The sequence below is a fragment of the Cygnus olor genome, chromosome 1 (assembly GCF_009769625.2).
Source record: "Cygnus olor isolate bCygOlo1 chromosome 1, bCygOlo1.pri.v2, whole genome shotgun sequence".
Classification (NCBI taxonomy): Eukaryota; Metazoa; Chordata; class Aves; order Anseriformes; family Anatidae; genus Cygnus; species Cygnus olor.
The window spans coordinates 184,661,140-184,688,844 of NC_049169.1; the positions used below are offsets into that span (position 1 = coordinate 184,661,140).

Sequence of the window (27,705 nt, forward strand, 5' to 3'; positions counted from 1 at the left end):
TAATGCCCTTCTGAAATGTTACATCTGTTAACATAGTAGCAAAGGGATTAACTAGAAGATTTAATGGATTTTCACTGAAGTAGTATGTACACAACATTTATTAAGTACTTAATCTTAAAGGTAATTTGGAAACTACACAAATCTTCAAGCCTGTGAAGTCAATGGGCATTTCAGAGTAGAGGCTTGATTCTGCTCTGAGAGTGCTTTCAATTCTTCTTAACAGTAATGGCAACTTACTTTTGATGCCCCAAAGATGAGAATCCAAAAGGTCCTGCTGCAAGAAGTTAAGGGGGGAATACTACTGAGAGGGAATACTAAGCTTGCTGATGTTTTTCTAACTAACACTGGATGATAAGCAGGCACTAACAACTTGTGGCAACACATAAAAGCAGGAGGTTTATGACCATTGTTTTCCTTCCAGCAATAAATCCCAGTTCATATATTCTGACTTCTTCAACAGGATTATCAGCAGAAACTCATTTTCTAGGGCTCTAAGGTAAATACCAGGACCAAAACAACTTTGCTGCCTTTATTTTCCTCCCACCCCGTCTAGTCTGCTGTTCTATGGCCACTACCAATTGCTTGGATATGGCCCTGATTGAGCCTAGTTTGCTGTATTTCAACTGACATCTCTTTTATTATTATTGTGGCATAAAACCAAGCACGGTAGAATTAAGACTTCAGCCTCTATTTGCTCCTATAGTAGTTTCAACTTGTCTCAATTCCACAGGTACCCATTTTCTATCACAAATCCAGGGCTTGTTTTCCATATTTTTCTGTGTGTTTAATTTGGTTGCATGTCACTGAAACACTTAAAATAACTGTAAATCCTCTTACTAGTTCTTTAGAAATTTCAGAATCTGCTTCCACTACTCTCTTTTCCTCTACGTAAGGAAAGAGTAGGTGAGAGAAGATCATCACCCAGTTTCAACCTTGGCCTTTAAAGATGATCAGATCAGATCACTCTAACAGATAAATGCTTTTGTTTCTCATTGTACTTTCTTCATTTAAAACTATTCCTACATTCATTTTTTACTTCAATCCACTCAAACCTAAGCTGGAGAAGTTTAAACATAAAATATATATTTGCATATATATAATAATTCCTATTGCAGTGCTTTCAAAAATGATATTGTAGAATAGTTTTACTGTAAAACCAGTTGCAGACATGTGAAAAACATTTATATATATATATTTATACACATATGATATATATATTTAGACGAAGTAAAAATTTACTTTTTTTTTTTAATCAATTTGTTGCATCTCTGCAATAAATATAATAATTCTTCCACCTACAATGGTTGGACAAATAACTGACACTTTTATTAATACAGTTTTAATTCAGGACATAACTGATTTATTCTGGTTGTGAGTATTTGGCTAATATATGATCAAGTCTGACTGTAAAACAAAATTATGTACTAATCTCAAATGGTTTATCAATATGATCAAGCACAAATTCAGGCTGGGTAAAGAATAGATTGAAAGCAGCCCTGAGGAAAAGGACCTGGGGGTGTTGGTTGTCGAAAAGCTCAACATGAGCTGGCAATGTGTGCTTGCAGCCCAGAAAGTCAACCATATCCTGGGCTGCATCTAAAGCAGCGTGGCTAGCATGGTGAGGGAGGTGGTCCTCCTCCTTTCTGCTCCAGTGAGACCCCACCTGGAGCACTGCATTCAGCTCTGGGGTCCCCAGCACAAGAAGGACATGGTCCTGTTAGAGTGAGTCCAGAGGAGGGCCATGAGGATGATCAGAAGGCTGGAGCACCTCTCCTACGGAGACAGGCTGAGAGAGTTGGGGTTGTTCAACTTGGAGAAGAGAAGCCTCCAGGGAGACCTTACCACAGCCTTCCAGTACCTACAGGGGGGGCCTACAAGAAAACTGGGGAGAGTACTCTTTGTCAGGGGATATTGTGATAGGACAAGGGAGGAATTGTTTTAAATTAAAAGAGAGGAGGTTTAGATTAGACATTAGGAAGAAACTCTTTCCTCTGAGGGTGATGAGGCACTGGAACAGGTGGCCCAGAGAAACTGTGGATGCCTCATCCCCGGAGGTGTTCAAGGCCAGGTTGGATGGGGCTTTGAGCAACCTGGTCTAGTGGAAGGTGTTCCTACCCATGGCAGGAATTAGATGATCTTTAAGGGCCCTTCCAACCTAAACCATTCTATGATTCTGTGATTTTAAAGTGCAGAAAGTGGCTGGCAGTTACAAAGCCATGAGCAGATGGTTTGCTGATAATATATATCGTGTGACACATGAAAGATATTTTAAATTCTAGAACAACCAAAAATTCTTTGAAAATGGAAGCGATGATTTTGTAGAATTACAGCACATATTACTCACCACATCACGAAAAACAACTGCTCGTAGACGATTAATATCAACATCCTGAAGAAGCCGATCAGGGTCTTTTATAGGAGAAAGATTGCCAGGGACATTTTCAAGGGGAGTCTACAAATAAAACAGTCATGAGAATTTTTTCCCCAAATATCTTGGGAAATTTAAAGCATTTGTGTTAGAACCTTAATATGATACATTTTTAGATATCACTGTTAATCTTAGATGCTCTTCTACTAACAATATACTTTCATTATACAATGTACTTTCATTATACTAACAATGTACTTTTCACTCAGACAAGGCTTCTACATAAAACAAAGTTTGAATTATTGTCCTAAATATTTAAATTATTACATTATCCCACTACATCAGAACAACTGTATCTTTTTGCAGAGTTAAATAATAATATGCACACAAAAGATGACTTCTGATTATAGTTATTTCATAGCAGTACAATAAATTGTCTAATACATGTTAAATTTAAAAACCATGAGCAGAAATATTTTCAAAAATCATTTTCTTTTCATTTTACTGAGAATTATTACAGACTATTCACAGTATAATTCTTATTATTACAAAGACATATAGTACTATGCTTTGTTTAAAAAATGACAATGTATTGCAAATTATGCCTAAACACCTAAAAGCATCGTTATACTGATTTGCTTTGCACTGAATGTGATAAAGTGGAAAATATGATGCCTTTTGTGAGATTTAATAAAATAATAGTGTGAATGTAGCTGATTTTGTAAATGCTGTCTGGAAGAGGCATTAGAGAACAAAAAACACTAAATTTCCTAATGAAAATATAGTACCAAAAAAACAGGAATCTGTTATGTTAGCTAAAATGCCATATTTTAGTTATGTCACAGACTACACTAAATTCTTCAGGATTTTAGTTTAAGGACTCAAAGCTGTTAACAAGTTCAAAAAAAAAAAAGCAATGTGTTAATGATGTTGTAATTGTATATTAAGTAGGTTTCATTCAGTCAGAAAGAAAATACTGATCTCTGTTGTACATGCAATGGTACATTGAAGTTGCTGGGACTCAGATGTTCCACTGACAGATGTGATTACAGGACTTCATCCAAATTGAAGATGCCTTGAGAAATTAAAAAAGCTATGCAGGCATAAAAAAAGAACAAAACACAAGCAAACAAACAAACAAACAAAACTATACAGATGTGAAGGGAACTTCAAAACAAAGCAGGAGTGGTAAAGCTCTTTAAAACTGCTCCAGTGTACCATTGCATTAAGTTTTTGCACAAGCTTTTCCCAAATACTTGAGAAGGCAGATACAATTGCTTTCTGATCATAGAAGCAGTGGTACAGTCTTGTCAGTGCTGTTGGTAACTGAAGACTGGATTACCTTGGTTGCTGCTGCTGCAGTTACACCCTGGAGAGCATCCTGAGCTTTACTGCTGATTAACGAAGTCTTGTTCACTCTCTCTCTCTGCCTTTGCCGACACTCTAAACAGTTTCTCACAGCCACACAACAAACTGAAAAAGTCATGAAAATTAAACAAGTTAGAGTTATTTTCTTATAATTATTTTTAGAATATCAATTAGCAGTCTGCATATATCAATAACCATGTCCAAATAGTAACGGCGATAGTTATCACATTGGACTCCATTGGTACTAGGAAAGCATTAATGGTGACATTTCATTCTTTTAGCTGAACAACCTAATGTTATAACCTAATGTATAACTGCTATCTCACTATATTAAAATTTGAAAGTTATTAGTCATTGAACTGGAGCTCTCATATGTTATTGATCAGTTATCAACACTTTAAATTTGAGTGCAGTTATGCACAGCTACAACAGAGGAAAATAGTAGGAGTTAATTGAGAATTTGATGAAAATTAATAAGTGATAATAAACCACAAACATTATACCAGTAGCAGTATAATTATCAATGATCTAATGAGTGGTATGAATAATAACTGGACAAAAATCAGTCTAAAAATTATTCAGCATTTAAAAGATGAAAAAGTATGTGAGATACAACATTAAAGAAACAGCATCATGCCAGATGACAGATGTTCACCAGGACAAAGTGATATACGTTGGAAAGAATAATTCAAACTATTCAGAAATTTTTAAATTGCCTAATTAATTGTAAGAAGATATAGCAAATGGTAAATAGTGAAGAAAGGTGCTAGACTGTTGCAATATTTATATTAAGATCTGCAGTCTGTACACACATCCCAAGCTTTTTATCTTACATGGACTGAAAACAGTCTTTCAAATCTACAGAGCCTTGGATAAGGAAACTTGCAGTTGGCATGCAGCAAAACAGTTTTTAGGACAAACATTTTTCTTCCATTCATTTACTTTTATCTAATATTTTTACTCCTCAAAAATGTATACAACTTTTACAAAGGAATTAACAATTTCAGACATGCCATTTTATTATTTTTGTGTCTTAATTGAATCAACCTTAAAACAGCATCAAATCAGCAATAGCATACTATTATTTCATCATATCACAGTCAGTACAAGGACCTTTCCTACATGTGTCACTATTTGATCTAGCTTGAGCTTACTGATCTGTAAGTAATTATTTAATACGCGCTGTCTGCAGACTTACCAAGCCTCAGGCACTGTCGCATTAGACCTCCAGAAGACATGTTTTTTTCAGCTTCAATCTCACTAAAATTTAGAGAACTGGCAAATACTAGTACATCAACCATTGCCATCAGACGGCTGAGAAAAGTTACTGCTGTCTCTGCTGACATTCCTTGTGTCACTTCAATATTTTCCAATTCAGTCTTTAAAAGGAGATAATTGAATTAAACAGCTTGAACACAACTGAAATATAATGACTGCAGCATATACACATACAAATCTAAATTGTTACACTTAATGATAAATACATTGAAAAGTTATTTAAAAAATCTCATATTATTACCATTAATATAAATTGTGATCCAAATTCGAAGTAAGACAGCATGAAGAGTGAGAAAATTATTTATGTTTACATGTTCTAATAGATGATAAAAAGTCTAATACAAATGGGAAAGCTATCAGCAATTACATAAAGACAAAGTGTGGTCAGATAGTAAAACACTGTAAAGTATGTAAGGGTAGAACATAGTCTTACATTCTTCCATAGGCTAAAAAAATTGTCAGGTAACATATTAATTAAAGTCCATACAGCTTTTACATTCCTTTAGATAAACAAGTAAGAGTGGGAAAAACTGGACAGGTTTGCCCTGCTTCCGTGAATTGATTCTCCCTGGGAATTCTTACTATTGTATTGGTAGCACTGTACAAATTCTCCTGTAAATCAGAAGAGAGTGTTTACTCCCTCACTGCAGCAACAAGGAGGAAGTGAAAATGTGACAAGTTATATGGCATGCAACTTACATTTCTCAGAGAATGACCATTTCTTTTCTAATGTAGTGCTGTACTGTAATGTAGTGCTTTAATGGGAATCTAAAGAAGAATGCTGAATGAGCTCATTATTCCTGAAATCTAAAAATCTTTTCTCCAAGATGTCTAGAATCATGTTTTCAAAAGCATTTGGGTGTCTAACAGTGCAGATGAGTGAGCAAACATTAAGTTTAGTTAACAAAAAGTCTACTTAAGCACCTAAACCTTACTTCTACTTCTGGAGCTATGCAAAATTGAAAATTGGACTGAAATTTGATTGAAAATTGAAAATTGGCTTGACTGTGTCCACATTTATACGCTTAAACAATAACTTAAAAAATTGTCTACAGGTGACTGATTCTTATTGATTGTCAATAAGATTTCAGAGCACATGGCTTCTTAGAGCACAGAGTTCAGTCACTTTTAATAAACATTACTTTTGTCACATATGCTGCTTTTTATTCACTTGCTTAGAATTATCTATGAAAAATGTACAATTTTTGTACTGTTAGGGACATTTCAGAAACTAAAAAAAAAAAAAAGGAAAAATTAAAATCCTTTATTTCTGTATTTCTAAAAAATTAGTATCCTTCCTGAAGAGTTACTTTTTAGAATAGCTTAGATTATAACATATGAGGAATGCAAACTGTGCCAAACAGTATTAAGCACAAAACTGTTTTTAAACATTTAGGATATAATGTGGCATGTCTCATCACAATGATAGATAACACTTCATTTAATTTTTCTTACGGATGTAACATGTCGGTTATAGAAGTGATTTGGGAAGGGCTGTCATCTGTCTGATCTGCTCAATGAAATCAGACAAATGGTAAAATGATAACTGCTTCTGACTTCTATTCTTTAGTCAGGTCTTCCCTTCTTAGTGTGTGCTGTATTCCTACATTCTGGAAAAATAAGTTTCTGTTTTTTGTAAGAGACTGGAACATCTTTTTTTAAAAGCATTCATCCAAAGAAAATAGATCTAAAAAAACCTATAGCCATAACAGTCTTTTAGAAAATATCATATGTGGTTACAGAAACTTGAAGTTTTAACTCATGACTTCAAATAACACCAAGTTTGCTAGCAGCCTACTGACTGCCTGCTGTTGATTTTTCTCAAACTTTAATAGTATTGCATCAATCATGGTCTTAAAACCTTCTCAGTATATCTCTTGTTTTATGTTGCAAGTTATGTAATTAATTCATTTTATAAAATATACATTTTAGTGTATTTTACCAAGATTTTTGAAAAATTTGAATTGAAAAAATCTTTTTAAAAAATCTCCCTAAGATTGTATATATAACTATATATATATACAAATAAACAAATCTAAAGGACTGGAGGTCTTTTTAAAGCAAAACGTATTATCAGTATTCCTTATTAAAACAGCACATCAATATTCTAATAACATTTAAAATAAGTTCTACTGTTGATCAAGCTGTCGTCAGGTATTAGCAATATTTTAGATTGGCATAGCTTAAAAAGCCTTAAAAAAGGGAATTTATCACCACCTCATGTCTACTGTGCATACTTTTAAGAGCAGTAACAAGTGTCCCATACAATTACAAGTTCAGGGCCTAAAGATTTTTTTTCTACTGAGAACCACGTTTATAACTTAGCTCATGGACCTGCCCACATTTGTCTTCTAGCTAACAGTAAGCATCATATTTGACAATGCATTAAGTCACTGAAGGGAAACACGTTAGGAGAAGTTAATACAGCCACTATATTCCTAATTTCATCCTACTATGTGATATAGGAAAATAATAATAAAAAAGTCAAAATACTAAATGATCAAAACCAAGAAATTTTTGAAAATGCAAAAACTGAAACTTACAGCAGCAATACTAACCTTAGAACCCTGGACATGCAACAGACAAAACAGACAACAGATCACAACAATAAAAGAAAAAGAAAATAATTTAAGTTAACTAAAAATACAATGTAAAATTTAAACAAATTAGTATCTTGGAATTATACATTTGTTTAATTTATAATTAGAACATCATAGCATTTCAGCTCAGCATGAACATTTGAAAATGAAGACATCTAGAGATAGCTACTTACAAGGAAGAAGCACTGTAAATCTTGTATTATTACAGAGTTCATGTAAACACCGATTCTTCCAAACCAATGCACATATTTTATATAGTACATAGAGCAATTTTATGAAGCAATGTAAACCAAAGTAATGTTTTCACTGATTATATAGAAATAAAATGAGCATTTTACAACAAACCATTCAACTGAAATGTAATAAAATAGTTAATCTTTGTATGAGGAGGCAAGTAGGCTTAAAATGCTTTGACAAAATAAATATAAATCACAAAAAGTAAACTGTTTCTTCATGCATAATGCTCCTTCCTTTGAAGCAACACAAGATAGTTCATTATATATATCACATTTGGGTGTCTTTTCTTCAACTTAAACCAGTATCATGCTGGATACATGAATGCTTTTCAACCACGGAAAAAAAATTAAAGATTTACCAAGCTCCAAGGACAGAGTTAGTCTTCAAATTCCTATGTGTACAATTAAATTACTGTGTTAATTTTTTTATGTTTCAGTTTGGGTTAGAAGCACTTATCAATATGGGCTAGGAAATCATCCTTAAGTTTTCACTGGTTATATTTTAAAAAATAAGCTTTTTTTTATTTTTTTTTTAATTTTTTTTTTTGTCATTTAAATAGTGGAAAAATCTAATCCAGCAGAAGGAAGAACAAGCTGAAACAAACTAATTTATTTCCTCTTGGAACAGAAAATATCACACTCATCCTCTTAAATATACCTTCCTCTTCTGTAGCTGGATGCACCTCAAGAATTAACTTGTTGCTATTTTCTCTAGATTGCTAGCTCACAATTTTTGGATCAATGTACCACTGTTGATTCTCAGAATTGTTACAGACCACACTGCACTATGGCATACATGAGTCACGCACATCATAATGCTAATACTATACAGAGAACACACAGAAAAATATATAATCTTGGTTTTTAATCCACGGACCTAATAATGTTGTCTTAAAATGTTTGAGTTTTGTAGACAGCTGTCCATATAACACCAGCAGTCCTTAGATCACAATTGAGAGCTACAGTTTTAAATGAATTAAGAGTGAATTTAAATTCTAGAGTTTGTAGAAGTGGAAAACTAATTTCAAGGGGTCTGGAAATTTACTCTCAATGGTCACAATCATTTCAACTCCTTAAACGCATTTCTTTTGCCTTACTCGATGTCCTTGAGTCCTTGTCACAGCTACTATCCCTGTGGTAAGCAATGATGACTTCAAATTCCTAGATTGTACACAAAATATTTTATCTTGCAATGAGCTGCTATTAAGAGAAAGCATCTTCTGCAAACCTTCTTTCTTATAGCTCCCAAATATACGTATTTAACACTTGCACACCATTTTAAGATGATCTTCCCTATAGCTGTTATAAAAAAGAAACCTCAAAGACCACCCTCACAAGCAAGAAACAAAGAAACAGGAAATCAGTATTATATTCCACCATCTCTCTAAAATATTGGCCGTTTAACTCCCAATTTAATAGGCAAGAATCAACAGTGGAACACACTCCATTTTATACTCTAAAGCAACAGAATTGATTGTATATTTTGTTAATATTTGCTTTCATTTTACTTTAGTTCACACGTACAATTCACGTCCCTTTAAAAACACCATCATTTGAAACCAACCCTTGCACAGACCCTGATACAGGGGTGGCGGTAATTGAAAGTAAGGGAAATACTAAAATGTGGGAATAGATTACAGTGAATTGCAGTACACTTTCCATGCAAATGTATAAACTTCTCTCTACTCTTGAGTCAGGAGTCAGTCACAGATTTGCGTCTCTCTGTATATATATATGAAAATATATATGCCTATATATATGAAAAGCTTTTTTTTTTCTTTTCTTTTTCCTATTCATATTTAATGGCCCCTGTTCATAGCACTATTCAGATTACCCTCGTCTGGACAGAAAAAAATGGCAAGGCAAAAGAGAGATTTCAATTTCAAGCATTCAACAGTAAAGAAATCCCTGGATTAAGACTGCCTGTTCTACAGCAGACAAGGAATCATAAAGCAATCTTCAACCCAAGCTAGTAAGCTAGTAGCATTGCCATTTCAGTACAAATCCTAACTATGTAAAGAAAAAAGTTTTCTGTAGTGGAAAATTCCACAAATAATCTTTTTAAAGTAACTGTGACAGTACTGATTTTGCAGCAAGGGAAGGAACACAACACACAAGCTGTTGCACAAAGCCAAAAAAATAAAAATAAAAATAAAAATAAAAAATCCTCCAATATCCTGACAGTAATTTTTCTAAACTTAGCTCTCGGTTATTTTTTGTTTATAACCTTAATTAATTTAAACATCCAATATACAGTGTCTATTCTACTGAGATAAAGGTGAAATGCCTTTAAAAAAAAATAAAGATGCAACAAGACATATAACAACTAACTCTATACCAGATTGTTGAGAAGGGAGGTGTTCAGCACAGTTAAAGACTAAGCAGCCCAGGGTAAGGCCTCCCTTGAGCTCAGATTGACATATGGAAGTCAAGGAACTGATATGGAGCTGAAATGAAGTATTTTTACATGTGATCTTGTAAAGGCACTAAGTATTTCTGTCTGTCATTTTCTCTGTTAGAAAATAAGTAAACTATCTCACAAAAAGAGGTGGGATTCAGCTCCAGGTTAACCTTCATCACAATCAGTGGAGCTTACAGAGATACGGTTGACTATCCACAAGACGTGGATAGATCCACTTCAGGGATAGCTGAATCATTTGCTTCTGTTGAGTAGATCCCCGTTAGTTACATATCCTGTTCACATGCAAATACTTCAAGCAGATACCTAAGTTTACCCTAATCCCTTCTTGAATTTCATCATGTTTTATCATCCTCTCATAAGGGCAAGGAAGAAAGAAATGAAGTAAAATGAGCTCATTCTTGTTGATAAACTGAATATAGGTATTCCACAGGATCTACAAAATGGGAGAGTTTTTCACACCCTAGTTCAAACAGGAAAGCTCCACAGAATAGCGATATGGAGGATCAGAGGCTTCAAAAGACAGACAGACTAAACAAGACGAAGACTCTATGGATTCAAACAGACACACCAGGATATACGACTCAAGCCTACAAAGTCATAAATGATACAGAGATGAATAAAGAGGCGATTAAGCACTCCTTTCATAGCAGAAATTGTAAGGCACATAGTGTCTTTATGCTTTTTAAGCAGGCTTAAAAAACAAAGACAAGAAGTGCTTCAAAGGTTATATAATTACTTTGTCAGTCTTGATGTCATAGGATATTACAGAGGCTAAAAGAGTAAGTAGCTTCAAAACAGATTAGATAAACTCTAGAAGGATAAATTCCTCAGTTGTTATTAAACATGACAGTCTGGATACCCTCTCTAGCTGTTAAAATCCTAAATGCTGAAATAGAGTATTATTAGAGCAATCAATATGGTTGCTCAGACTTTTGTAGTTTTTCTGTAAGCTGCAGTCACTATTGGAGGCAGAATAGTACACCAACAAGGCCCCTGGACTGTCCCAGTATGGCAGTCCATGTGGCATGAACCGCTTTGTTTCATAATAGCATTGCAATACAGTTTGACTGGACTTCTGATAGCATGCCCGATTTAAATTACAGAATCACAGAACCATTGAGGTTGGAAGAGGCCTCTGGAGATCATGTGGTCCAACCCCTGCTCAAGCAGGGACATCCAGAGGAGGTTGTTCAGGACCACGTCCAGGTGGCTTTTGAAGATCTCCAAGAAGGGAGACTCCACCACCTCTCTGGGCAACCTGTGCCAGTGCTTTGTCACCCACACAGTAAAGAAGTCCTTCCTGATGTTCAAACAGAACCTCTTATGCTTCAGTTAGTTACATCAATTATTGTTTGTTTGTTTTTCCTCACAAGATATACAGTCTGTATTTTATCACATAGCTCATGAATCAAATATTTTCCTCAACGTTCTAAGATAATTTTGTTGCCTTACTATTTATGGTAATAATTTTTAAATATGCAAACATACCATGAGTAACTAAAAACTGACTTCTCCCAGATGTGTGAAGACGTTTATTCTGAAGTGGTTTCTTTAATAATATAAACTTTTGCTCAAGTAAAAAATCTCAAGTCGCTTGCATGTAGCAAATCTTGGAATAGAGTCATGTAATGCACAAATATTATGTATTATTTCAGTATCATAATTTTTGCATATGGCCCAAGAACTGAGACTGTAAATGCAGGAAGATATTCCCTGAATAGTAACATTTTGAGTCATGTGCAGTTCTGGACTCCTCCATAGAGGCATGGACATACTGCAGAGAACCCAATAAAGTGCCATGAAGATAATGAAGGCAATGGAGCATCACTCCTATAAGGAAAGGCCGAGGGAGTTGGGACTGTTCAGCTTGGAGAAAAGAAGACTCAGGGGTGATCTCATCAATGTCTACTATAAATACAGAGAGTGCAATGAGGACAGAGCCAGACTCTTCATTGGCATGCAGTGGCAGGACAGGAGGCAACAGGCACAAACTGACAGACAGGAGGTTCCCTCTGAACATCAGGAAGCACCTCTGTACTGTGCAAGTGAGGTAGCATGGACACAGGTTGCTCAGGGAGGATGTGGGGTCTCCCTGCTTGGAGAACTTCAAAAGCATCTGTACAGGGTCCTGGACAATCTGCTCTAGGTGTCCCTGCTTGTGCAGGGGGATTGGACTAGATGACCTCCAGAGTTCAACCTTTGACCAGAGGTCAACTTCCAATCTCAGACATTTTGTCCTTCTTAGAATAGGTAAGGGAGAAAGAGTATAGGCTCTTTCCTCCGTTGATGGTTACTCAGGCAGAAAGTGTCACTATTAGGCCTGTTGTAAGTATTTTTATTCAGTGGAGAGGTTATATAAATCTTCTAATTTCAGACTTCTCTCTTCCAATTAGCAGCTCATGAGAGGAGGAAAGTGAGATAGAGTCTTTTGTAAATGACTGTAAGCACTAAACTACCTTGCCCTTTCAGGTCTGAGAAGAAATGCATTCCTAACCACCACATCAGCCACTTTCTCCACAGCAGTTCTAGGATGCAAAAGTATTACAGGTCTGAGAAGCAGTATGAAACTTTAAATTCATCATATGATGGATATTCAGAAGAGGTCCAACAGGGTATCCAATCCCTTTGTAACTGTCATCCAGAACAATATTAAAGGAGAATATTTTCTCAAAGAAAGAGGAAGGATGTGCTGGCCTATTTGTGTCTCTTACAGTGATGAATAAATCCTCCTCTCCTCTCCTCTCCTCTCTCCTCTCCTCTCCTCTCCTCTCCTCTCCTCTCCTCTCCTCTCCTCTCCTCTCCTCTCCTCTCCTCTCCTCTCCTCTCCTCTCCTCTCCTCTCCTCTCCTCTCCTCTCCTCTCTTCTCCTCTCCTCTCCTCTCCTCTCCTCTCCTCTCCTCTCCTCTCCTCGAGTATGATTAATTCAGTTTAAAAACAGCTATTGATCTTTAAGTGAATGAGTATATTTCATAACTTAATTTTATCACCCTAAACAGATGGTATATTTGAGCACTTAAGTAATACACGGAGTCCCCATGTAGTGGAGAAATGTATGTATAATACACAAATTTGAAAATGTAGTCTTCTGTATTGATGTATGAAAATCACTACTATTGTTGCAAGGTAGTATGAACAGACAGTATTTTAACAAATGGATATATAGTTTATAAAGCTGTATCAAATATATATATACACACACACACAGACACACTATTCAGAATAAATAAAGGAAATAGTGAATTGCAAAATTGTTATCCTGTAGGAGGGAGGAGGGATTCACAGTGTCATAAACCAGGACAAAAAAGTTAAAAACAATAACACTGTTCAATGGAATGAAAGTTTAATTTACGCTGTGCCTATTTTGTATGAAAGACAAAAAAGAAACCATCTTCATTTTCAAATGATGCCTAAAAGATTTCTTTCTAAAAATATCTCCCCATGTCCTTTTATCTAAAGTACAACCTTCATCTCAAGATGGGTTCATGCACACTCTCATACATGTCAACATTCTTTAAAATGTAACAAGCAAAACCTTTTATTCAGCAATTTTAGTGTCATTCTTGTGACTACAAACTCAAATCTTTTCCGTGAGTCCTGTTTCTGCTAACAGCAAATAATTTCCTAGTTAACAGAGAAAATAGTGCAGAAATAGCATTAATTGTCTGTCTGAAAATCATATTTTAGCCAATTACTAGTCAATACTTTCATATCTTCCAAATAAAATAGTGCAAAACAGTCTTTTGTTAACTACCTAGAAGTAATAGGAGCGGCAAAGTAATTTCAGTTGATGAATGGTAAGAGATTGAGCTTATACTGCAAAGTTACATTTGCAGTGCTCAGTGCTTAATAACCACTTTAGAGGAACTTTGTCCCTTCTGTGCTTCATTTTCTCCCCTTTCAAAGACCAATACTAGCTACAAATGCTTATGGGATGTTCAAAATAAAATTTTTAGTTTGAAAGAGGTAGTTACAGATATTACACGCACAGATATGGGTTTACATTCAAATACTGTATTACTTACTCTTGACAATAATGTAACATACAAAAAATATTTCTCCCCTCTTTCATGAAGCATTCTATTAGGCTACTCAACCTGTCTGAGCTATTAGGCTACTCTACCTGCTCCTCACCTAAGAACTTACAACTTATTAAGAACATAAGAGTAGATAAGAATATCAATAAGAACAGATTAAAAAAAATAAAGGAAAGGTAACAAGATAGTACCTATTGAAGGAAGAAGTAAACAGAGTGTAGCGAGGGGTTGACTTTATCATTTGGCATGCAAACAGATGGTGGCCAAGCAACACAGGTTTATGAATATCAATGAGTGGCCATCATAAGGCATGGATTTTTCTCATAGTAGCCATAATTCATAAACACGGTAATAATGGTCTTCTCTTTCAGATGAAATATTACTATTCTTACTTAGTACTACTTCATTAATAAAATTAACATTTCAAATGAAAATTACTATAAACACTCTGAACATTGAAGCTTAACAGTTTCAATTATAAACTTCAACTTTTTGAAGGAATTAGTGGATAGGGGATAGGAATCCCTAAAGAAATAAAGTCAACTGCAAACAGTAGTTTGTATTATTAACAATTTTTAATATGACCACTAGGTGGAAATATTGTACTTACAGTTGGGGATGTGGCTGCTGACAGCAATGGTAAAATTCCTCCACAAGCAATAATAATATTGTCTACCATCTGGGAAATGAGGTGTATTGTGTTGTGTACAAAAATAATATTTTCATTGCTATTGACAAAGTCCATCACAGACTTTGTGGAGTGACTGCAAGAACAGGAAAGAAAGGATGGATTAAAACCAAACAGTTACAGTGAAAGTTTAGGTAAATTTATTCTTTGCAAAGAGACATGAATGTTTCTGTTATATAAAGTAGATCCTTGTCTACATAACTTTGCATGTAAATTGTCTAAAAATATAAACAGACTAATCTGATGTACAAATTGACTGCTAATTTCACACCAGTGAAAAATAGTTTCAGATCAGTTTCAGATATACAGTTGAGAACAATGGCTCAAAACCTGTTACTCCCATCACTCAGTCCTTCTCTTCAGAGGCAGTTCTATTGAAAGCAATGGGATTGTTTCTTATTATTCAGTTGATTAACAGAGTTCACCATACAGTACCAGTGTCATGTGAAGTAGCCCTGATAACACCTAATGAGCTTAGTTGCGTTTTGTCTTGATTTTTTTCAATTGTCATTCCTGCAGGCTAATCTGTTAGAGTGGTACTGATCAAAGAAAGCTTCTGATGGTGTTTTAAAGTAGAAACTTGATGATCTGGTGATACTTTGACCTAATATTAACTTTATTAACTAATATTAGCTTTAGCATTAGCCAAAGCTTTGCGAGATAGATATGCTAATAACATTACCTGAAATCTCAGCAACTCCAAACTGGTAAGAAATTGTCCCATGAAACAGTCACTCCCCCAAAATACAAAAAGCTATGTGAAAATATTGAGGAACACTCGGCCTATTATTATGTTCCTTTTTCCAAAACAACCTTGTTGCCAGCCAGCCAACAAAAATTAAAGTCTTCAAATGAAAATATGCAAGCTAAAATTTTAATCTCGAAGTGTCACATAAGCATAAAAGACAAAAGAAAATATTTCTCCAAAATATATATATTTAAATTGCCTATTTCCTAGTGACTATCACAGAACAGTTCCCCAAACTGGAAACTAAATGCAATATAAATTAATTATTTGATACAACTAAGGTTAAGTTTTCTGAAAACGAGTTACTGTGTTCTAGAAATGAGATTAGATAGTGTCTATTATACCTAAAGGTACTGATAACAAGAAGCTACTGAGTATCTCTGTTAAAGAGTGCAAAAAGCTAGGAGATCGTATTGCTGTCATTAGAAGTAATCTAACCACCAAGATTAACTACAACCAGAAGCTGGCATGCAAAATACAATTATCAACTAGAAAAGATGATTTCTTAGAAAAATTTATAGGACAGTTTTTTTGTTTGTTTGTTTGTTTTTAATACAGTTTGCAGGTAGAGAAACTCTCTTTTAATTAGAACAATTGAAAAAAAATGGCAATTAACAGACACACAAGTCTTCCTAAGGTGTGAAACATGAGTACAGATTCTAACACTAAACATAAGCTGAGACAGCAACTCAGTTTGGTCAGGTATGTATGAATTATACAGTCTCTGAAGAAAACAGAAATTGTTACCCCTGATATAGAGCTGTTACAAGCTGGGAAGGGGCAAAAAGAAAAGATACAAGATACGGTAGGGCACTTCAGCTTACACCAACTCTCTCTCTTCCCATTATCTCAGTAACATTCCCTCTACAACACATCTAATTTTTCCTTGTTGACAGGAATGTAAAACAGGATTTAAATAAGAAGTAATCATCTACCTTCTCCAAACATGTACATCTGTTTCTAGTGCAAAAAGCAAGTCTGTCAGGAGCCGCTGGTGCATGGGAGACCATTTAAACTCTGGAATACGAAACATAGTTGTGCGTGGACCTGGACTAAACTGTCGTCGCTGCTCTTCTGTCATTGGCATTCCTCGAAATCCCAAGTCAACACGTAAATCCCGATCTTGCTGGGTGACAGATCGACCCTGTACTGCCTACATTAACAAGAAGTTCAAAAATCATGTTAAGTTTCTGTAATGTGTTTTTGAATGGTTCACAGACTTTCAGAAAGGATGGGCCAGAGCCCATCTAGGATGGTCTCAAGCACAAAGGAAAGAATGGACTCAAGTACAAACAACTGGAGATACAGATATTCCAGTGCAGGCACTATCATTCATTAAAGGAGCTACTGCAAATCAATCAGCACTGAGGTGCTATGGCTTGCCTTCCTTTCAGCTATTCACTGATATTTTACATTTGGGTTATTCACTTGAAATATTACAGAAAAGACCAAATGCGGCATGTACAAGGTCAGCAGTGACAAGATTTTGTTTATAGGAAACAACTATTCTTTTGCATAGATAGCACAATTTTCTTTGACTAAACAAACTGACAAACTACATAGCGATGGCTTCAAGATATCAGTGTACTTGCACTGTACAGTTCATCATCTTCTAAAACCAATTTATTAATTTGGTATTTTTAGCAGGATCATTAAAGGATCAAATCTACTCCCAAACCTAATGTTGTTACACTTTGTTAATTGGTTAACAGTTTTATGGATTCTTAGGATATTCTTTAGATTCTCCCATCAGGTAGAAGATAGGAATTTTATACGCTTTTAATATCTACATAGTCATGACTGTTTCCTCTTGGTGATTAATGACAAAAGCAAAAGATACAGACTATGATGGAGAAAACTGTGAAGGAAAAAGTAGTAAAGAACAATCATTTAGACCAAATTAGAGGCCAATATTCATAACAATGACATTATTTATATTGTACAACATCTCTGAAAGGAAGAAATAAAAAGTATGCTCCTTGGTTTTATTTTAAAGTGAGATTAGATTAGTTTTAGACTGGAAAAATAGAAAATATACTTGTTTTGCTCACATACTCATTTCCTGATCTCTATATACTACTTTAAATTTTGCCTTAAAGGCAAAAAGACATTTATGAAATATTTGTATTAACAACATAAAAATGGAAATGGCCCTGGAAATGGCACTGGAGTTAAATTGGAAAGCTTCTTAGATCTTTAGTCTGGTTTTGATCTGATCTATAGCCAGATTTCTGAGAGCAGGGCAGGTTTCTTTCATTCAGTTTGACCTGTTCGTATCAATATCGTTGCTTTGGCTTCCAATTCCTATCTATTCCTTAGAATATTGATATATTAATAGAAATATAGACATTAATAGACTTATCTTTAAATAATAATAATTATTTTTTCCAGGAATTAATTGAGATTTGAATATTTTAAAATATTTTTCTGCAGTGTGCTTTCAGTTCTATTTTCATTCTTTCATAGTTCAGATCACAGAAAAAATAATATTTCCTTTGGTGTTTTCTTTGGCGTTTGCTTTTACTATTGACAAAGGCATTAAATCTTTGAAATATGGAGGAGATCCCTTCTCTACTTTGTTGGGCATTTTGTTGCCTCCTTTCAGTCCACTTGAGCTTACTTTGAGTAGTAAGACATGCTCACTGCTTACTGATCAGGTAGAGAACTGATTGCAGATCTGTTTTTAGAAAAACGTTGTCATTTCCATTTGCATACCACTTGCTCCCTCTTTGGTACAACTATATGCAGTTGTCAAGTCACTTACAATAATGGTATCATAACTGCACCAGAACAGGATAGCTTTTTATTTAGATAATACTTCTGTAATTGCAACAATAGGCTTTGATGTGCATTGCACAAACCACCATGAAACCCAAATATCTACTTGGGTGGCCAATCTTCAAACCTAACCTAACCTAACCTAACCTAACCTAACCTAACCTAACCAAAAGTGTTTTCAGTGATCTCAAAGCCAGTGGAATCAAATCTAATGTGGCAGTGCCCACACATACTGCAATCCAAACTCGAGCCTCCAGCCTCACTGTAAACATGCTAATTATATTACTGTTTTTACTCATGAAAATGATAATCCTTGGCGAGAATCACAGAATCATTTGAGTTGGAAGGGACCTTAGAGATTACTAGTTCCAACACAGTTCCAATATTTAATACATATTTCCATCTATTTTTATTAGTTAACTTCATTTAAAAATAAATGATTTAACTATGGAGACATTACAGTTCACAGGGCATTTCCAAACACATAAAGAACTGATTAGAAGATAACAGTTTTGGTGGTTACACAGTTTATAATTGTTTTCAAGAAAACCGTTTAAAAGAGATATTATGGCTACTAACTCAGTATTTTATCAAGGATAATAGTGGGAAAGAAATATAATTTAAGTAACATATGGAGAATCAAGGGAGATAAATAACTTTTAGAGTTGGACTTTGGAAGAGTATACAGTTTGTAAATAATTTGCAGATCTAAATGATCTGCTAGGAATTTTCTGGGAAGCTAAGAGTAAAGTATTTGAAAACATTTTGGTTTTCTTATCCTGTAATGATTTCATAAAAGTTCATTAGGAACTCATGAGGAATTTCTATGTTTATAAATCAACTACTGCACATGAAATTCATCAAGGAAAGAGGTTAAAGGACAGAAATGTCATAAAGTTGCACCAACAGTAGCAAGTATGAAGTCAGATTTTTTTTTTTTCATTAAAGGCATCTTACCAATTCATTGTGTTTACGTGTGCATATCTGTATATAGAAATTGAATGTTTTCTCTTGCTTTTTACTCTTTAAACAAAACTCACATCTTAAAATAAATATTGTCTGCTCCTTTTTCTTGCTCTCCTGCATTCTGTCCCATTTGTCAGTTTGAATGATAATAACAGTTTTAATTTTAAGACTTAAAATAAGGTACTTCCTATCAAGAATTTCCAGGGGTCATTCTTTATTACATAGAATCCTTTCAAATATAATAATCCCTATACAGTGCTTGATACTCTGTCCCTGATGTTATGAGGCTTTTCATAGTTTTGAAAAAATGCAACAGGAGAACTCCAAATTTTTCTTATAACACCTGTCTAGGGAATGAAAAGTTTTGAGTTTGATCTGCTCCTCTCTTCAAAAGAGAGGTTCTTGTCATAGAATAGAGACTGAGAAGAGAGAGATTTCAGAACCTTCTGGTGTGAATAATCAGTGAGTAAGCTTTCATGTAGCTCTAAAACTTTTTGACAATGTCGCACACACTACACAGCATCAAGCAGAGCAACTTTTGTTAAGCACTGGCTCTTCTTCCATAATTTCAGATAGCCTACCCGACTTTAAAATCCTAGAAGATAAATACTGGTGTACATACTGGACATTATAGTAAGATAGTAAAATCTTTAAGTTAGTCATTTTTTCCCCCAATAACATATTAAGTAAGTCATTTTTTTCCCCCAATAACATCCTTAAAAGCAATCTTTGATTACATGCTATTGGCCATGAACAATGCTAGTGAGTAAATTAATTCAATGCTCTAGAAGTTCAAAGTGATCCTATATTTCACTGTGCATACAGAGCATGCACAGGATACAAAAGCACAAAGTCAAAGAGTAGACTTCTATCTTGGACTTCCCATTTGAAGAATGCTTCTTGGACTTCCCATTTTAAGAATACTGTGGCTTTTACAAAAACACTAGTTAGAATTTTTCAGAGAGATACCTAGACAAGAAAGAATCCCTGAGAAGAATGTAGATACCTCTTGTTTCAATAATGATCTCTGGTCTGGAAATCAAGTCAGTTTTTCTTCTATTATCCCTAAACTATTCCTTTTCTTTCTAAACAACTTTTATGTGTATCTCATAATAAAATAGAGATATTTCATTTCTAATCTTAGAAGACATGCTAACAATAGGCTTAAAACAGAATTCTAAGAGCACTGCTTAATCTGTCTACAGGAAATAAGGGAAATGGATAAGAGATTCTCTTAGCTAAAGTTTTTAAAATTAAAGCATAGAACCATAGAATGGCTTGGGTTGGAAGGGACCTTAAAGATCATCTAATTCCAATCCCCTGCCCTTGCCGGGGACACCTTCCACTAGACCAGGTTGCTCAAAGCCCCATCCAACCTGACCTTTAATGCTTTCAGGGATGGGTCATCCTCAGCTTCTCTGGGCAACCTGTTCCAGTGCCTCACCACTCTCTGAGTAAAGAATTTCTTCTTTATATCTAATCTAAATCTACTGTCTTTTACTTTAAAGTCATTATTCCTTGTCTTATCACCACACTTTCTGACAAAGAGTCCCTCCCCAGCTTTTCCGTAGACCCCCTTAAGGTACTGGAAGGCTGCTATAAGGTCTCCCTGGAGCTTTCTCTTCTCCAGGTTGAGCATCCACAATTGCAAGAGATATTTTCTATACAGACATAAAAGTTAAGGAGTTTTCAAAGTAAGTAGGCTTGGAAGATGGAAACTTTTCACATTATTAAGGAAATATAGTTCAAAAATCACTCAGACCACAAACTATTGATGTATTCAGAAACAAAGAACAGTGATTACATCAGACACATATATAGCTACAGCACTTGAAACTTACCTGGGTTGTGGTAGTTGTCTGGATCTTCCGTATCTCCTTTCCTGCTTCCTTACCATCATCAGATCTTTCCGTATCTGATATTATACTTCCTGCATCAACATTAGGTACAGTTTTGCTACCAGAAGACTCTGTCTCAAGAGTTGTGGCAGTCATTTCAGCATATTCTAATCCTTTAGATGATGAAGCCAACTCCCTCTCAGAAATGCTACTCATTCCATCTGAAGTTGTATGAATCTTAAACTCCTTGTCCTCTATTATACTTGAAGCACATGTTATATCTACACTACCTGCCATATGTGCAAGCAATCCCAAATCATCATTTACGCCAAGATGCATCTGAGTGTCTTGCACATTTGGAATAGAAATATGGTTACTTGAAAGTTCAGGTAGAAGTTTCTCCTCTTGGCTGGGTATTTTATCAAAGAGAAATGAGGTACTGTTAGTAGAAGGTTCATCTTTCTCATCAGCCAGAGTTATTAATGGACCATTATCTTTTTCCTCATTCTTCTTAATAATACCTACACTTCCATGAACATTGTTTTGGAGCTTCTCAACAGCAGCACTGTATACATTATCTAGAAGAGATTCAACTTCTACAAGTGCACCATTTTCTCCAGTTACCAGTGTCTCCGGTGATAAATCCATATCATCAAGCTTTACTTCTGTAGCTTCTACCTTTTCAGCTTTTATATCAACTAAAAGGTCATGAACTTCCACATGTACTCCTCCTCCTGGTCTCTCAGCACTTCCAAGCACATCATCAGACACCTTTGTAGCCATGAGCAAGTCCCTTGTATCTGTACTGACAGGATAATCCGTTTCACTTTCCGGACTTTGGCTTTGTGAAAGGTCTTCTATCTCTCGGATTTCCATTCCACCTTTTGCTCCTGTTGTCTGAGATGAAAGACCTGAGATAGTGCTCACATTACCCTTTTTCCCCTTTTTTATGTTTTCTTCCTCTTGCCTTTGATACTCTTCATACATTTTAGCTAGGTACTCCTTGTGAGCCTCATATGTGACCTTAAAAAAAAAAAAGATTATGTAGATGAATATATACTACATGAACCTGCACAAAATCTAATGAGAATTTTAACAACTTATTACATACAGCTCACAAACTGTTCCACATAAGAGGACCTGCAATTTTTGACAAAAAATCCCACCTTGACATGTATGGACATAGCCACCAGATGGCACTAAATCACTTTAAATATTATTTTACCATATTAGTAGTCCCTTTGGGAGAGTTATCAGGATTTAAAAAACAAAACAAAAAAAAACAACAAAACAACCACGGGTCATTTCTTACCTTGGAATGAGCTATAGAAAGAGTATCGACCCACACTCTCCAGCCTCCCCATTCATATTTTATTGCATGATACAAGAGAATACGGAAAATGTTGTAAACCATCTCTGTGATCTTCTGCTCTTCAGAGTTCTTAGGGTTAATGTATCCCAGAGAAAACATCCAGTCCTGCCATACTGAACACTGAAGTAAACATCTAAAGTGAAATAATTAGGTCAAAATATATCCAAAGCAGGCTTACTTATTTTAACATTACAAAGGTTAAAATAGGAGGAAAATAACATGGTGCATCTACTTTGAAATCAATCTGACCGTAGGAATAAACCTTAAAAGTACTTTAGGATCAGAAAAATTTGAAATATATTCTTAACAGAAGAACCAATTACTAGTTACTAAATTAAGAAACCACAAACCTATTAAATTCATTTTTATACATTCAATTTAATCTACAGTATAAAACTCTACACACAGTACAACAGATTGCTATTATCCACAAGTCAAGGATGAGAAAATATTATTTGTAGTGACATACCTTCTGTTTTCACGGCTATTACTAAAGAGTTTTATCATATCAGACAAGAACAAACGTCGAACTTCCATCAGCTCTGCACTTGGTGTGGAGTTTTTTAACAGCGTTGCCACCACCTTAAGAATCACTTTGAAAGAATAAATTAGTTACAATAACACATTTTAACAGCATTTGGTATAAAAATAAAATAAAGTTGCTGACAGCAACCAATATAAGTAGTAACTGAAACTCAAATGCACTTGAGATATGCTAATGAAGTGTTCTTGCCTTCTGAACCATATTCTTTCAAAAACAAATACAAATCTAAGCTATATATATATTGTACAAACATAATATATAGTACTTACTTGGATTTTGTATTTTCACTGTAGAATCTGGCTCTGGATGTGGTTTATGAACAACTTGAGTGCACACTTGTTCTGTCAAAATCTAAAACACAGAATATTAAGTTCCTGTTATTTTTAACTAAAAGGTACAGCATTTCTTTGTTCATGTTTTAAATTTTAAGAATACCATTTATCACGGCCACACTGTAACTTCACATAAAACATTTTGGTAAAATATTTTATTCTTCAAGAATAGAATAAAGCAATTCCTCCATGTAAGGAGTAACATGGATGTACTGTGGTTGGCTAATGTTTTAGTTAGCTCAATAAACATGCAATGGTGTTTTTAAGGGATGAGTCTATGTAAGCCATAAACTAGGAGAAATGAAACCTAGGTGTTAAGCTTGCTGTTTGCTTGAAATGGTATTGCTCACAGAAGGACGAAGTCTGTTAACAGTGGGAAGAGAATTACCAAAGATCCTATTCCAATGTTCGTATTTATTTATCTTAATCTCTTTAAAGTTTCTGACTTCTCACATTGAAGAGTTGAACACCAGGTCACCAGAAATGAAAAGGGAATTATTTGTTTGAAAAAATTGTGAATTCCTAATGAAGTAACTCCTGTCAGCAGAAAACCTATTGTCAGATCGTATTTACTGTTGTTTGCACCATGGATATTTGCATATTACAGTAAGTAAAATCACCATGTTTGTCTCAGTTCAAAGATATAGCAGCTGTCTACAACACCTCTAGGTCTATGAACTGCAAGACAAGTGTTGAATAAATATATCAGCTATATTTAAGAGATACACCACTAAAATGCTTGTTTCTATATTAAATTCAATTATGGCTAAATATATAAAGACTAAACAAAGATTCTGTAAGTTTTCTAAACCAGCATTAAAAGTGAAATTCATTGATTAAATTTTGCTATGAAACAGAAATAGCTTCCCTGTAAATTTCATCTGCAGAAACTGACCTAAGGCTATTTAACCACAAGGCTGGTGAAATCAATAACTTATTCAGGTTTAAGATCCATTAAGGAATAATGGTGGGACATGTTAAAAAAGTAATACCAGAGTACTTAGTTAAAAAATTGAGTTTAGGTTTATTGAGACATTGTGCATTTTGTATGTAAAAAAAAACAACCAACCAACCAACCAACCAACCAACCAAAGACACATAAGACAACAACAACAACAAAACATTTTCCAAGAACTGAAGTAAGAGCAGGTATATTGTCTCTACCATACCAGTAATTGGTCTAATAGTTATCAGAAAAAGAGAGACTTAAGGAATATATGACTGTGAGGGGACTCTGGGAATGTGGTACAGCTGGGGGATGTCTGTATGTGGGTTGAGGAGACAAAAATCTCTTAAACTAAATACAGATACCCAGACACACATACAAACACAAATAATGTAACGAGCCAAATGAAATGCATTCTTTAAAGGTGTATCTCCTCTTCAAATAGAACTTGAGCTGAGATATGTTTTCTAGAACCACATATCTAGTTACTGCACTCAGTCTAGGATACTGTCATCAGATTCAATTGCTCTCTCCACCTGCTTGTGAATCATGGAATGATTTGGGTTGGAAGGGACCTTAAGTATCACTGAATTCCAATCCCTGCCTGCCACAGGCAGGGACACATTCCACTAGACCAGGATGCTCAACACCCCATCCAACCTGGCCTTGAACACTTCCAAGGATGGGGCATCCACAGTTTCTCTGGGCAAAATATTCCAGTGCCTCACCACTCCCCGAGTAAAGAATTTCTTCTTAATGCCTAATCTAAATTTACCCTCTTTTAAGTTTAAAGACATTACCCCTTGTAATACCACAGCATTCCCTGATAAAGTGCCTCCAGCTTTCCTGTAGGCCCCCTTTTGGTACTGGAAGGTCGCTACAGGATCTCCCTGGAGGGAGAACTTTTGCAGGCTAAACAACCCCAAATCTCAGCCTCTCTTCATAGGAGCCTCCTGCTGGGGGCCCCATAGCTGAACACAGTACTCCATGTGGGGTCTCATGAGAGCAGAGTAGAATGGGGAAAATCACCACCCTCGACCTGCTGGCCATGCTTTTTTGACAGAGTCTCAGATATGGTTGGCTTCCAAGTGTAGATTGCTAGCTCATGTTGAGTTTCTCTTCAATCAACATCCCCAAGACCTTCTCCTCAGGGCTGTTCTCAATCCATTCTCCACCCAGCCTCTATTTTTGCTCAGGATTGCCCCGACCCAGCTGCAGCACCTTGCACTTGGCCTTGCTGAACTTCATGAGCTTTGCACAGGCCCACCTCTCAAGCCTGTAGAGGTCACTCTGAATGGCATCCCTTCCCCTCCAGCTTATCAATCACACCACACAGCTTGGTGTCTTCGGCAAACTTGCTGAGGGTGCACTCGATCCCACTGTCCATGTCACCAACAATGATGTTAAACAACACCTGTCCCAGTACTGACCCCTGAAGAACACCACTCGTCACTGATCTCCACCTGGACATCAAGCCAATGACTGCAATGCTGTGAGTGCGACCACCCAGCCAATTCCTGACCCACTGAGTGGTCCATCTATCAAATCCATGTCTCTCCAATTTAGAGACAAGGATATCATGAGGGACAGCGTCAAATGCTTTGCAGAAGTCCAGGTAGATGATGTCAATTGCTCTTTCCCTATCCACCAATGCTGTATCCCCATTGTAGAAGACCACCAGATTTGTCAGGCACAATTTGCTTTTGCGAAGCCATGTGGGCTGTCACTAATCACCTCCTTATGTTTCGTGTGGGTTGGGGCCAACTTCATGTTTATAATACATAAACTAAATTGTGCATCATCAGAAATGACTTTTCTGCAAGAGGCTGTTAGACATTTAAATGTTTCTAGGTCACATTCATCTCCTCAAAGAGTATCTGTTACATTGAAGTGACTGTGTTCAGCTATCATCATAGTACCAACATGTATAGTTAAAAAAATAAAAAACAGCACTTTTCAAGATTTTATTAACTTGAAAAGAATTTCACCAAAAAGGGAAAAAAAAAAAAAAAAGAAATAAAAATGGTAAAAATGCATCTCTTCAGCTCTAGCACTCTAGCACTCTCTAGTCCCAGCAATGGAGGAGTAAGGGCCTGCGGGCCTGCAGTAACTTTATTGTTATTATTACTATTTTTGAAAGTGATGAACAACTTAAATAGCAGGATCTTTTCCACCACCCATTGTAATGCTGTAAATAAAAAGTTTTATTAAGAATATCCAAAATATCCAAAGCATGGGAGAATAAATTCTGAGCCAGTGTCCTTCCTTAAAATTTAAAAAAATTCTCAAAAGTCTTGCAAATCAGGATATTGCAAAGCCCAGAGTGTACAAAAAGGCTATATAAAAATATAATTAAGCTATACATTTTACAACAGAGATTACAATCTGTATGTTTAATAATTTGTACCTCATAAAGCGTGTTATATGTTGTAACTGTCACTGTATTTGTATGCAGCATCAACCTTTCTCCAAGAAGAGTGAAAAGACTGTGAGTATGCATGATTTCAACCTTTCGCCTGGAAGAGAAAACAAAAGTTCTATGAAAATGCCAAGCATGATGAAAATTCTCAAGTAAATGCAAAAACACTAAAGTCTAATATTTTGATGTTGTACTAAAAGTTCTAAAACCTGTTATTCTGCATATATAATGAATTAAACATCATTTAAGATCTTTCCTGATTTGAATGCTATTGTAGTAATATACAAAGATCCACAGCAAGCAATTCTATATTTGGGATGTCTTTTTTTTTTTATATAAAAAAATAAAATAAAATGGCACATCGTTCTCTCATTCACTAGGATCCCGAAAGCTATGAAATTCAAATTGACTGAGGGGAATTTTACAGTCAGGAACAAGAAATACTATAATCTTAAAAAGCAGGGAAGAAAGCAGCTCATGTCAGTGAATTGTATCTATCCCCAAACACTCTTCTTTTTTAATTGGATATAGCATTAAAAATAGAGTACTTATTGTATATCGCATCATTAAATTTATCTACTGCTGTAATAAATACAAAATAAAGAATATTATTCAGAATAATTAATAATCTATATGAAAGCAGCAGGACCATATGAAATAATATATAGTAAGGTTTCCTAGTTGTGCATTCAAAAGCTAAGAAACTCCCTTTTCATGATTACTGATGATGATAACACAGGCTTCAATCACACAGATTCATTCTAGAATT

The 27,705-nt window shown here is 35.2% G+C and overlaps 1 protein-coding gene across 9 annotated transcripts in view; it reads right to left on the reverse strand.

The window, feature by feature from the left end:
* NBEA (neurobeachin) overlaps positions 1-27,705 on the reverse strand; it is a 514,211-nt gene that overhangs the window by 327,991 nt on the left and 158,515 nt on the right. For 4 of the 9 annotated variants that reach the window (XM_040543682.1, XM_040543658.1, XM_040543648.1 and 1 more), the window contains exons 18-28: positions 26,925-27,033; positions 23,509-23,590; positions 23,165-23,288; positions 22,636-22,828; positions 21,327-22,346; positions 16,677-16,894; positions 14,916-15,069; positions 7,558-7,581; positions 4,935-5,115; positions 3,711-3,841; positions 2,345-2,452 (exon numbers count right to left, since the gene is read on the reverse strand). In XM_040543682.1, coding sequence (XP_040399616.1) covers positions 2,345-2,452; positions 3,711-3,841; positions 4,935-5,115; positions 7,558-7,581; positions 14,916-15,069; positions 16,677-16,894; positions 21,327-22,346; positions 22,636-22,828; positions 23,165-23,288; positions 23,509-23,590; positions 26,925-27,033 — 2,344 coding nt within the window. The remainder of the gene's footprint in view (positions 1-2,344; positions 2,453-3,710; positions 3,842-4,934; positions 5,116-7,557; positions 7,582-14,915; positions 15,070-16,676; positions 16,895-21,326; positions 22,347-22,635; positions 22,829-23,164; positions 23,289-23,508; positions 23,591-26,924; positions 27,034-27,705) is intronic. The other 5 variants (XM_040543691.1, XM_040543675.1, XM_040543639.1 and 2 more) reach the window with 2 other exon arrangements.